The 14,221-nt window shown below is 29.0% G+C and overlaps 1 protein-coding gene across 1 annotated transcript; it reads right to left on the bottom strand.

Annotated features, from left to right (window-relative positions):
• Positions 1–4,624: 4,624 nt before the first annotated feature.
• LOC100568692 lies at positions 4,625–13,044 on the bottom strand. The gene is made up of 4 exons (XM_008181330.3): positions 12,540–13,044; positions 6,858–7,001; positions 5,300–6,791; positions 4,625–5,234 (listed from the first exon to the last, which is right to left on the bottom strand). The coding sequence occupies exons 3-4, from the start codon at positions 6,747–6,749 to the stop codon at positions 5,059–5,061; spliced, it is 1,626 nt and encodes a 541-aa protein (XP_008179552.2). The 5' UTR covers positions 6,750–6,791; positions 6,858–7,001; positions 12,540–13,044; the 3' UTR covers positions 4,625–5,058.
• Positions 13,045–14,221: the final 1,177 nt, after the last annotated feature.

Raw genomic sequence — 14,221 nt, 5'->3', positions numbered from 1 at the left:
CAGTAATATTTCTTTAAATATAGCTTATAAGTATGTTTATCAAAATTTAATAAAAAAAAAAATGTTTTACGTCCAAATTAATAAGTAAGTACAATTTAAGTAACATTCAGTATCCGTCCATGAGAAGTTGAAAGTAAAACATTTTTGAAGGATAGGATTTAGGCAATATTCTATATCCATGATGATTGATTGTGAGTGTTGTGTAACTGTGTGTAGTATAGTGACTAATCATTAGTGTGTGTGAGCTCCTTTGTTATTAAAGATAAACTACGGTTAAGATTCTTGGAAACCGAAGAGGGAATTTGTGTAGCCACACATCACTATATTTTGTGATCAAAAAAGTTTCAACTCATGTGAATATGAAACTATGAAAGTTTCAAAATGCAAAAGAAAATATCACCCAGTACCTAAAGCCTGATTTTAATTCTGATAACATAGGTATTTGAATTTCATATTCTTTTTTCTAGGTTTTGTATAAAATGGATTTTTGATTTTTTGTATTGTTTAAATGGTATTGTAGCTACCAAATTAAATTTCTTTTGTTTTTTAAAATTAACTTTTACTGTAATGTTACAAAGAAAAAAGTTTAAAAATTAACTTTATACAAAACACAGACAGAAGCAAACAAATTCAAATAGTTTTTTCAAAATTAAAATTTGAATTTTGGAAGTATTTTTTTCTTTTACTAATTAGTCTAAATGGATACACGAAAAAACGGCTCGCTTTCAACAGCCTATGTATGAAAATACCTATAGTAGGTAATTTTAATAGCCTACGTTATATTATTATTTATTCATTTATCTTCTATATACATAAAAATGAATGTATGTTTGTCTGTCTGTCAGACTGTGTGTCCATATTACCATGGCAACCATTTATATATTATTTTGTGATTTCCAACGGAGAATTCGCATTTTTAATGGGCAACGAAGTACACGGGATCAGTTTTTTTTATATATATAGATAGATTAGACCTCTGGGCAGAAGATAGGCTAATTTAAAAAGGAGAGGACCACCCCGGGAGGTGCTCAAACAGGGATCTTGAGACTTCCGATGGAAATTGTTGTTTATAAATGATTGCCATGAGTCTTGAAGCTATTATAATAATAATTATAGGTTTCTGAGCATTTAAGTGCACGGGATCATTTGGTACAGAGATAGATTAGACCTCTGGACAGAAGATAGGCCAATTTAAAAAGGGAGAGAACCAACCTCGGGTGGTGCTCAAATCGGGATTTTGAGATTTCCGATGGAAATTTTGTTTTAAAATGGTTGCCATGGGTTTTGAAGCTATTATAATAATAATTATTGGTTGCCAGGCAACAAAGTAGGTACACGGGATTAGCTAGTAGTTTATAAAAAATACAATAAGTATTCTCATAATGAACAAGTTATACATTTAAAGTGGGTAAGAATATCTGAAAATAATAATATCCTTAAAAATAATCTTCATAAAATAAATGTTCAGGAGAAATAACATTTAAAGAAATAATGGTACTGTAACAGTATAATGTATTGATTATGCAGCATATTATATAAACATTTTACAGCGCATTATATTACAAAATAAATAAACCGAAATATTTTGTAATTAACAGTTGATAATTGTATAATTTAAATTCAAAAGGCAATAATAATGAATTGTTAATAAGTCATTAAGATTTAATAGGATATCCAGCCTATTGTTTGTTTTCTCTCTCTGGCTCAAACGCAACATAGACGAAATGCATTTAAGCAGAACCATTTTTATTATTTTTTTAAGTAATCTTGGAGTGATTTTACTCTAAGATAACTAAAAAATCATAGGATATTAGGTGAAAGCGTGTTATCTATGTTGCGTTTGGGTCTGAGAGATAAAACATTATTGCGCTGACATCCTTTTAAGTGTAGTTAATTTAATATGGGATTTAGTAGGTACTAACTTATTATGCATAGCAATTTAAATCATCGCCTAATCCTGTGAAAAACTTCAATGATTAAGTAATTTTAAATGCAAATGTAGTTCAGTTACCTATATTTTATTTAATATTACTTATTATTACTATTATTATTTTTAAAACCTTATTTTTTTTCATGCCAAAGACATGCTGATACTATGCAAAATTATAAAAAGAATTCTATTAAATTCAAAAACATTTTTAATTTAGAATGTATAATGTATTATTTTAAGTTAAAAATGTTATTTAAGCTGTATAACTATTATTTTAACTTGTAAAAGTTACCTACAAGCTAATAATAGAAAAAAAGTAACTTAACCCAATTAAAAATCAATTTTTTTGAAGACTGAAAATTTACAGTCTATGCCAAAGTACAATAAGCAAATTTGATAAAAGTAATAACCAATAAAAACCGCAATTAATACTAAAAAAATACATATGAAATAAATATATAAAGGGAGATCATCCAATGATAGAATCTTAATAATTTATGATATAAATTATTTTGGCTAATTTTCAAGAAATCATGGAACTAATTTCTTTTTTAATGTAGAACTGGGTATCTTTAAAGTTAGTTTTAAATTAAAAACTAATATGTAACTTGGTTAAGAACAACTTAACTTTAAATTTTAACTTGTTAATGCCCAGCCTTATTACTATATAATATATGATATAACTGTGGAGATTAAATTTAAAAAAAAGCCCATTTAATCACTAATCACAACCGCATAGTTTAACAAGAGTAAAATAAATCGAACTTTAGAGAAATATATTTTAACAATAATAGCATGAAATAATGATTTGGCAGTATCAAACATTGATAAATATATTGAGGGAAAGAATAGGCTGACAGTGGCGTCATTTGAGTTTTTAATAGAAGTGTGAACATTTTTTATTAGCCCATATAACAGAACCAAATAAAAACGGATTGCTTTGCTAGCATGCTAATTTCCGGTTATATTTCTATTTCGTTACAATTCACAACTCGCATAACTTTATATGTATCTGAGTCAAAAAAAGGCATCATTTGACGTAGGCTAACTTCAGTGGCGGCATTTTGTGTCTTTTAAGAGGGGGTCGGACAAATTAAATTACATTATGAAACATGAGTAAACGACTGCTAGAACGCAATTCAAACATTTTAAATATCTATTCTACAATAGATGTTTTTTTGAAACCATGGATAAATTTAAGAGCGATAATGTTGTTTTTAGAATTTCTATAGTAACTATCAGAATATGTCTATAATAATTTATATTTGAACTAAAAATATTATCATCGTAACTGTAATTTTCTAGTGCTTACACAATATTGTATTTCCTCAAAGTAAGAAAAATTAATAAAATTATACTTATGTTATTTCACTAACAAGTAACAACCACTAACAATTGGGCTTCTTGTACAATCAGTCAGGTGCAAATTATCTATCTTGTCACCCTCAAATGACACCACTGGCGAGAGAAAAGGAAAACCACTCGTGTTTTTAAATTTTATTTTGATTTACAAATACTACGCAGTATATAATATGTAAAGTAGGGCGGTTCTTATATTTGTAAGGGAAAAAATATGTATATTTTTGATGTCTCAACCTCCCATTTTGTTCAGTACTATAAGAAAGTAACTTGAGTTAAATTTGGTCATGGTTTTCTACCCTTTCACGTGCCACAAAGTGGTGGAAAATTGCGAAATCGGAATGTTTGGCCGTTGTTTTGTGAAAAATAGTGAGGTTATTAAAAATGTATAATATTTACATAAATTATAGATATATATATATTTAATAAAAAATATCTTTATAAAATTTCCCATAAATCTATTATTTTCCAAGAATAATGATAAAATACTTAATCTGAGTGCATGGCAGATCGCCGGACAAGTTTCCGCAATGCCATCACTACACGCACAGCTTCACCTGTTTTTTTAACCCTCATATCTCTGCTTCCTTTTAAGATAGACTTTTGAAATTTGAAACATAGATTAAACTTAAATAACTTAATATTTCATATATAATTATGCCCTTAATATTAAGCCTTTTCAAAACGGGAGAAATTCAAAGTATGAATTTTTGTTACTGACTGACAGTCTCACGGATCATCAATATTGTAAGGTACTTTCCGTATAGGTAAAAGCGTGAAATTTAGTAAAAGAGGCATCATAGTTTTATTTAGGGAGAATAGGGGTGTAAATTTGATTTTTCTTATACTAGCTATTTATAACATAATCCGCCGAACGCATGACCGTTGGTCAAATCAAATTTACGCACCTTAATATCTTTGAGTAAAAGCTGATATTTTACTCTTATCATCATACAATATTTGGAATCACCCTTATTAGCATCTAAATATGGACGTATTGATGTACAATAATATGCAAGTTTTGTAAAATTTAAAAAATATGTCCCTACATAATTCTACTCGACCTAAGCTCTAAAATTGTATTTTAAACTTAATTTGAGATAATTAAAATTTTAAGACTTTTTTCTCCACTTATACTATAAATAGTTTGTGCCAAATTTCACGTTTCTATCTATATGAAAAGTACCTTATAATATCGATGATCAGTTTTATATTTGATATCATTTTTCTTGGGGAATAATAAATTTATGATAAATGTAAAATGTTATATGTATTTTTTATTAACAATATAATATACCTACATATATATATATATATATAAATATAATTTACTTATCATAGGTATATTTTTTGATAAAAACAATATTTTTTAATTTAACAAAAGAAAAGTCAAAACAACCCCATTTTGCACATTTTAACCCCTTTATTTGTTCTTGAGGGTTGAGTGAGCAAGACCAAATATTATTTAACTAAAATTAATTTCTGTACAAAATGGAAGGATAAGAAATCAAAAATTTAAAAATTTAAAAATTAGGCTCACCCTAAGGTAAGTAATATATATGTAAATTATACATTTATACATATCTATGGTTTAGTGCAAGATGGGCCAATGTCACATTTTAACAAAATTGAGATTATTTGACCAATGTCATTAAAATTTTCTTACATTACTTGTGTTAAAAGGGCCAATGTCTCTTATGCTGTATGACCAAATTAGATTTGGCATTGGCCTTTTTGACAATAATCCAAGCCACAGATACATACCATACTTAAACATAAACTATTATATTTGTTATATGACTTCTACAAATTGGACAAATCCATGTAGTCAGTCTTTCCATGCAAGTCCCACACATATTGTAATGATTACATGGTTCTAATAAGACATTACCATTGTCATCTTCCAAACATATAGCACAGTTTGTCAATTCTTTAATGACACAACCTGGAAGTTGTAAAATATTTTTAGTAGATATGTATTATATTTAAAAAAAAATAAATAATAAATACCATTTTGTATGCGGTCAATTATAATTACTGGTGGCATTTCAGATGTATTTTCAAGTAGAGGATAAGAAGATTGATCAATAGTGAGCGATCGCGGAACTGATGCACTCATAAGTGATGAAATACTTGTAGCATTGGAGTCTGTTGATAATATAGTACTTCTTAAGACTCGCATGTAGTGATTGACTTGTTGATACAAAATTGAATTATTTACAGAAGAACTTGTATTGTCTGAACTCAAAATACATCTTTGCAAAACCTTATGCATTCGGATAATAGCAGGATTTGAGATAACAAATTTATAATCAGCATTGTTCCTTGAACGAATAACAACTTCAAGTGATTCGGGTTCATTGATTACTGTTGAATTGGTTGGAGGATGTGTTGGAATGATTTCAATTGCATGTGTAACTAAATTACGGTTGACTTCATAAAAGGAATTAGGTTGATCTTCTGTATTAGTAGCAATATCATCGAGGTCTATCAATACTTGGGCACGATTTGAATTATTAGTTACATCTGAAGAAGGAACAAATGTCATATCTTGAGCAGCACCACGTTCAGGATTTGAGAAAGTTGATACAGATGGTGACTGATTACTGTTTAAGTTTTGAAGTTGACAATGTAAGGCTGGAGGAATAACATTGTCAGATTGGTATCTTACATTCTCATTAGACTGAGTATTTGGGGCAATTGGTTCAGTTAGTGAATCAGAACGATGAATATTATTCACAGAACTCTCCGGACGAGAACCATTGGATTGAGCTTGAAAAGACGACGAAGGTGGTATTGGTTGTTGACTTTCACTCCTACGTTCCAGTCTTTCGGATCGCGACGACAAGGCTGATTTCTGTGATTCAATAACATCACGATTCACCCTACGATACCATTCCACATCAGATTGAGAATTAGTTATACCTGCAGTATTGCGACGACCGTTTGTTGTACGTTGAACCTTTCGAGGTTGAGAAGAGGAGAATGATTCATTTGATTCGGCTGCATTGACATCAATTGAAACTATACGATACCAGCGTGGACATACCTGAGTGTATTCTATTAAGTTTGGATGTGTTTTTCGAAAATGATTACTGGTGGGGTATCTAGTCTTATATTGAGCCCATGATTCAGCTGTTAGTCCAGATAATGTTCTATGTACATACTGTGACATATATGACCTAGAATCAATATTATTGCTCTGTGAACTAGATTCACCAAAGTCAAATCCATGTATATTAGGTATATTGTCATTTCTCTGTGCACTATATCTAGTATCATTGCTTTGTGTACAGGAACGGGTTGAATAGGTAGTTTCTTCAGTAACGTCAAGTGCATATTGATTAGTGGCTGAATGACTATTTTTCTTTTCTTGAGTGGATTGGACTGATTTAGATGAATTTGATTCCATATCGTTGTTTACATGATATTTAGTGTTAGAATTTTCAGTATGAGACATATCGGAAGGTGCTTGTCTTCAGTGTTTCAGATAAATGTTCACCTAATAACAAATTACAGGTAGTTTTTAAGTTTAAGTTCATTAAATTCATTCATTAAATTTTTATACCACAGATTTATTCTTCTTCAATTCTTAGGCATTGAATGTATAAAATATTCAATGGTATAAAATAAACCTTTCAAATATTTTCCAATATGATATTATCTGGCTAGCCAATGATATAAATTGGGATTTTTGTACCAGATTGATATTCTGAAAACATAAATAGTTAATATTATTATTAAAATTGTTTTTACGATTTACTAATGAAATAATAATTAAATATAATATGGTCTGCTCTTCTTAGCATTCAGACTTGAAACACTGACTATATTTAATCCCATATTCCTTTATCGGTTTAAAAGTTTTTCACCACAATACTGCGGTTCTGTATAATTAGAAATTTTCATTAGAATTATCATTTTATTTGATCATTTATGTGTTATATAATAGGTTGTAGAGGAATGTGAAATTGTTATCACAGATTGAGTAAAGGTTTTTAGTTTTTACCTAATATATTAAATTAAATGAAAGCACATACAAACATTATAAACAATGTGAAATTAGATTTATAAAAATTTGTATGTAACATTATAAGATAATTCGTCCAAAATAGTAGCAAAGGCTTTTGAAAGCAGAATGAGACACAGTGGACGAATAAATTACATTTTATATGTTAAAATTTAAAATGTTTTTTTTTAAATTACATAGGTAGGTTAAGTTTTGTAACTTACATTTTTTGATCTATGATATATTTCTACCAACCACTAATTTTTTTTCCTTATATCTAATATTAAATTTTTGTTTTTGAGATGTTTGTAAATATCTTCCTGTACCACTCTTATATAGTTATATATTGTTAGCTTAATATTGTTATCTCATTTTTTTATCATTATGTATTTTTGTACCTCATTACCCTTCGAGGGTGTTACTTAATAATAATAATATTTGTATTGTTATTATTAAATAAAAATAAATTATAAACAATTTTAAGTAGAATTTACAAAATTAGTAAGAAATTAACTTTTTTGGATTTTGAATTAACAAATGCGTATGAATAATTTTTTTAAATTATTTAAAACTGCAGACTAAGAGTTAATATTGATCCATATTATTCCTTAGGTTAGGTTAATAATGTTTAAATAATTTTAGTATACATTTGTACTAAAATTATTTTGTTATGTTTTTTTTTTTAATTGTAAATTCTAAATATAAACATTAATTGTTAAGTTATAAATTGTTATTTATGTATAGTGAGGTTTAGTAAAATGTTAAATTATAAAATTTATTCAATAAAAAAAAAAAACTTTTATGGAAAAACTATGTTAAGTAAAATAACTACCATTACCATTGTATATATTTCAGTCAGGTTTAAAAATTAAATTATTGATGCTAAATTAACTTTTAACTTTAAATACTTAAATGAAACTACAATTGTTGTGGTATAATAGGAATAAAGAATTTTTTTTTTTATATAAAAATGTTCCAATTAAATTATTCAGATTAATTATCCATTTAGTATCATAATTGTGTTAAAAAGTTAACATCTCTTTTTCAGTAGCACTTCTTCTATTTTCAGAATTATTTTATTACTATAAGTATTATTATCAACACAATTATATTCTTCATCAAGGTTTGTTATAGCTGCTTAATTATAATAATGTTAACAAAATATTAATAGTAATTTAACTTTAAATAAAAGTATATTCTTTATTCAATACAATATTTATAGCTGTTGATTACCATACAAAATAATTAGCTAATCAATAATAATCCATTTAGCACATATCTAATTAATACTAAATGTTCAATTATAATTAAAATTAATTGTGTTTAGGTAATTGCACTAATAGCCAATAAAATGTGCATAATTTATTTAAATTATAAATTACTTTTATAATTTAACCAAACTAAATAAGTGTTAACACAGATAAAATAAATATAAACACATCTTATTGTGAAACAAAGTATTTTATGTAAATTGGATGTTATTGTTCAGTGACATCACGGGTAGGTAGAAAGCCCTGGTTAATTATTCAAGGTACAATAGCAAATTCAATAATAATTGTTGATTTTTTAGATAATTATAATTTTTTAAATATAGACATAATATCAATATATTATAACTCTGCTTAAAAAAGTAGTCCGAATATTTCTTGCACCACTAAGTTTAAGTTAGCCAATTAATGTATTGACAAAAATAATAAATGTATCAAATAAAATATATGTATGTAGGTACCTACTATATTATTATGAACCAGCCTCAAAAACTCTACGTTTGCATTACAACATATTCATTTTTATATTATTTATATAGATAATAGATATAACTTACAATAATTTTCAATAGCGGTTTTTCCCATCTAAAATCAAAAAATTATATTCATAATTATCAAATGAGATATTGTTATATTTATTGCACAAGAATTACTCTTTGACAGTTAAGATATATCTTAAACCGTGGTTAAGTCTAATAGACATTACGGCTATAGATAGTATGAACTATGGAGTATCTTTAATCGTGATGGTCACCTAAATAATTAATAAAATTAATAAATAGATTATGTTATCTTTAGCAGCCAGTAGTATAATATCAATTGATATTTGTAGATATTTTGCGATTGTTTGATATTATCCCGATTTTTAGTAAGCTAGGTAGTTATTATAAAAATATTAAGATCACAATAGTTGATAATATGTTAGTAATATTTTAGGTATATATTGTCATATTTTTCAAGATAAATTGGTTCAATAAAATACTTTATTTTAAATAATTTTTAATGTGAATAATAAATTAAATAATATAATATTGTCTATATGGCAGTAACATATTTTGACTTAATTCTGCGTTGGCAATAGTATACGTTTGGAAAATTCACATTTTCAAACCTGTTTTAATCTATAAAAATATTACAAATCCAGCAGAATTAAATTTTGAATTTCCGCCATTTTTTAATATGAGTATATTATATGTATAACTCAATAAAAAAAAATAAAAAAAAAATACAATACCTCGTTTGTGATTGTAACTACACAGTTACAAAGGTGTATTTGTAAATTGTTACATCAACACTTGTATATTATTGTTATTGATAGTTCCTACATTAATTAATTTATACATTTTAATGCAGTACCGTAGCCGGATGATTTTTTGTGTGGGGGTGGCACTTAATTTTTTCTATAGTTTTTGTAGAACTAAAATACTTATCATCTATTAGATTATGACACCATCGGTCATAAAAAATGAAGGGGGGAGGTTGCCTTTTGTGCCTACCTGGCTACAGCATTGTTGTATAATATACGTATGAAAATAAATTAAAAGTTTTAATTAATATATTTTTTAAATTAATAGTTTTAATTAATATATTTTTTTAATTAATATTACCTATTGAAGTGATTAGAGTTTCAATGTGTAATTTGTATTTAAGAGAACGGTACACCTGCATGTGTTGTATCCGTCTTACAAATGTTGCAAAAACTGTTCGATATAAGAACTAAAAAAATAAAAACGACCTTGCACAGTAAATGTTCTCTTCATTATATTGTGGCAATTTGGTTGCTTCGCTTGGACAACAGCCCGAGTTGTTCTTACCGGCGCAAAACAATTTTTGCAATGTTTTACATTTGTAAGACGGGGTCAACATAATATGCAGGTGTAGCGTCCTCTTATGAAGATCTCGGCGCACTATTTGTTTTCTCTCTCTGACCCACGCCTAACATATTATCAAATAAACGTTCACAATAAATATTAATCATTATAATCACAATAATTTTTAAAATAAAAGTGAAATGACCTCTTATACAATTTAAAGGTAAGATTATTATTATTTATTATCTAGAGCAGGGATGCAAATACATGGATCGATATAACATTTTGAAGGCACGCAAAAAATTAAAATATATATATTATACCTATATAACAATTATTTTTATTTTAAATAATAAATAACATCACAATGTATATTAATTACAGATAAAATTGAATAATCGTTATTGATCGATAAATAGCCGTATGCTCATAATACGTACCTCAGTTTTTATGCACCTATCTTTATTTATAATTTAATGGCATGCTCGGAAAAAAAAAGGAAATTTTTGGACCGTATTGTCAAAAAAATTTGTTACCCCTGATCTTCAGCATCTCATAAGTGTTTTATTATATTTTAATTTTAATCGAGTTATGAATAAGTATTTTAAGATTTACAAACAATGTACGATTTTAAAATTCTTATAAGTAACTCGCTTTAAAATTAAAATTTAATAACAAACCTGTGCCATGCCCTAGATAATACTTTACATTTCATAAGAGGTCATTTCACTCTTATTTTAAAAATGATTATGATTATAAACTTTATTTTGAACGTAAAATTTGCTTGGTTGCGATAGGTCAGAGAGAGATAACAAATAGTGCACTGACATCCTCTTAATACATATAGGTACAAATTGATTTTATACAGAGGAGGACCACATTGACAAGGTCAAATATGCATACAAAACTGCAAACTAGGCGGATAACGGGGGGAGGGGGCTTACGGGGGCTTAGCCCCAAAAAATGTCCGTCAAACCCCCTCCTTTTTAGTTGTGTGGGATCGAAGCCCCCACGCTCGCATTGATGTTAATAATGTTAGCCCATCCTGAAATTTTAATGGATTTACAGAAGAGTCTATAGGAAACCCCAACGCTACGCATTATCAGAGTATCTGGACAAATCGGTCGAAAAAAGTCAAAAAATGGATAAACGCCTGTACGTTTCTTGGAGGTCTGGAACAATAGCGTACAATCAAGTGTATACATATTGCTTACTACCGTGTGAGACAAAAGTACCTACCAAGAATGCCATTGTAAAAATAGTGATTGAAAACTCGTACAGGTGGGTGGCGCTATTTTCAAAAATACGTTTTACTAGACTGCTGCTGTGTAATATCGTCTGTTGCGCGATGGTGACGAACAGAATTCGATACTGGCGATTGAACTAAAAGGCACAATCGGCGGAAGTGTGTGACCACCCTTCACCACAATCGGTAATCATCCGATTCCAAATTCCTCTATTAGGCCTATTATGTCTGTTATAGACATAATATAATAATATAGTACTATTATATGTCTACGACTATTATTTTAGCTAGACCCATAACAATTATCGACCAATATCTTAAAGAGTTTTCGATTTTTTTTTCGATTGATAGATGTAAAAAAAAAATATATATAGTATAATTTAACTTAGAGAGTTTTTTGCTGTAAAAAATTATTTATAGGACATAAAATCCATATTTTGGGTAGACGGTTCTTTAGTATATTTCTTAGCTCAAGTTTAAAAATTGTTAACACGCCACAGATTCCGACAACAAAGGACGTCATGCACAATGCCTGGGAGTATTACAGCGTTTTATGTGCACCGATGATAGGGGCAGGAGGGGTAACCACTATTGGCTTGTGCGAATAACGATCGGGTAGTTATGGGAAGGGGGAAGGCAACGTACAGGCACTAGGTGAAATGGAGCGGAGGGGTCAACTGGCGACCGATTATATGGTTACCTGGGGAGGGGGACTCTAGACGGTCTCTGTTCCCACTTCCCCATAGGACATACATACATATTATATGGGACTTACGACTACCTAATCAAAATGTCACCATTCAATACCCTAAAAATTGAACTAGAAAACGGTGGTCGACGATACTCGTGGATGGAGCGGCCACAGTTAGTATTTTTTTAAAATTTCCGTAGGTAAGCCAATAAGTACGATGCTTACCCCGAAATCGGAATTGCCACTACACGTCGGTTATTCGGCTGGTTGTTGATCGTAAAACCGTGACGGAACGGCTCTTGTAAATTGGACACTGAAAACAGGTCACACGGTGTCCAACAAACGCAAATTATATGCACTTGTTCTTGCGCAGTTGATGATTGTCGTTCTTTTTATGGGTTTTCAAATAGCAGACCGACGCGCCACAAGTAAACGTTGTTGTCGTAGGCCTCCTGCGAAGCAACTGATGACTGACGAGCGAGGGCCGAGGAGTTGCGCACCGGCGCACTGCACTTGTACAGACGAAACGTAGTATTATGCAGTATGCACGTACGAGTACAGCTGATGGTACCGTGGTCAGTTATCAAGAGTTTCGTCATCGTTGATCAAACGTAACCCTACTCAAATAGCAGCTATCAGCTCAACGATAACATTGTTGTCCCGCGTCTTATCTTTAACGCTGCGGTGCATCTTGCGATAACGCGTAGTCGTAATCCCGATTTAAGATTTAGGTATATCTTAAATCGTATTCGTAATTTGCAATGTTTATTTTCGGGTGTGCCAATAGGTAAGTAATTTTTGTTTTGTTTTAATGCGTGGCTTCCGCTGGGTGCCTCGAGAGATTTCTTTATTTTTATTTTTTTTCAAACCAGAGTAGGTACATGTCTTGTTATTGTATTATTTATCATAGTATAAGAAATAAGACCTATACTCAACACGATCCGTGTTTTTGTTCTAGGTCGCGCATGTGCATCGCCTTGTGTTTTTGTGCGTTGCATACAACGTATTGCATATTGATTAAATTAATACGTGTGACGTCACCTTGAGTTTATTGATGTTTGCATTTATAAATTATACATTTCCCTTAAAAAATATGCGTAGTCTTATCATTGTCCATTGAGTATACTTCTTATTCCTCATACTGTTATTTATTATATTATATTTACATACTATGTATATTTATTTGATCAATAAACACTTCTATAATAGTATAATAATATATAAATAATTTAATTTAATTTTTTATTATTCATACACATTTTAAACAAAAATTACAGTCAATACGACAATACTTCACTTTCACTTAATTTTTTTTTAGACTTCTTTTCCATTGTTTTGTTATTTAGCTGGGAAATTAGATTTAACCAAATTAACCGGCACCTGATTGAAAGTTGAGCAACAGTCAGTTGTTTTCATCATGTTTTATTAAAGCATTTATGAGAGTAGATTACCTAAGTAGATATATAGTATATTTTAAAGCATAGTTTTTTCAAATTGGATTTTGTGTTTTCAGTGAATTTAAATCTATTCTATATCAATAAAACAATAATGATTAGGTATAGGTATACAATTTTCAAAATTAACCGTGTCAACCGTGGGACAAATGTAATTTGCAACTACTTCTATGTTTGATTCACAGTGTATAATATTATGTTATTGTTTAAATACACATATTTGATTGGTGAGTTAGTTTTATATCATCTTATTATAGAGACAAAATAAATTTGTGTTTTCTTCTCAATCGTAATTTACAGACAATCAGTTTCTTTGCACAAAAAACATGATTACATTTTAGTGAGTATAATTATTCCGGTTGTATCTATATAAGTAACTAACATATAAACAATTAAACATATAAAGAACTCATTTCAAGTATTTGTGGTTATGTTAATTTAGCAGAATAAGGT

Source organism: Acyrthosiphon pisum, chromosome X (genome assembly GCF_005508785.2).
Source record: "Acyrthosiphon pisum isolate AL4f chromosome X, pea_aphid_22Mar2018_4r6ur, whole genome shotgun sequence".
NCBI lineage: Eukaryota > Metazoa > Arthropoda > Insecta > Hemiptera > Aphididae > Acyrthosiphon > Acyrthosiphon pisum.
Note: the sequence above shows the minus strand (reverse complement) of the source record. Positions and strands in the feature narration are given on the sequence as shown.

Excerpts from the sequence above, each read along its gene's own strand:
- LOC100568692 (XM_008181330.3), bottom strand. The coding sequence starts at position 6,749 with ATGTCTCATACTGAAAATTCTAACACTAAATATCATGTAAACAACGAT. Across the intron at positions 5,235-5,299 it reads AATTGACCGCATACAAAATG|GTTGTGTCATTAAAGAATTG; the intron begins GTATTTATTATT and ends TACAACTTCCAG.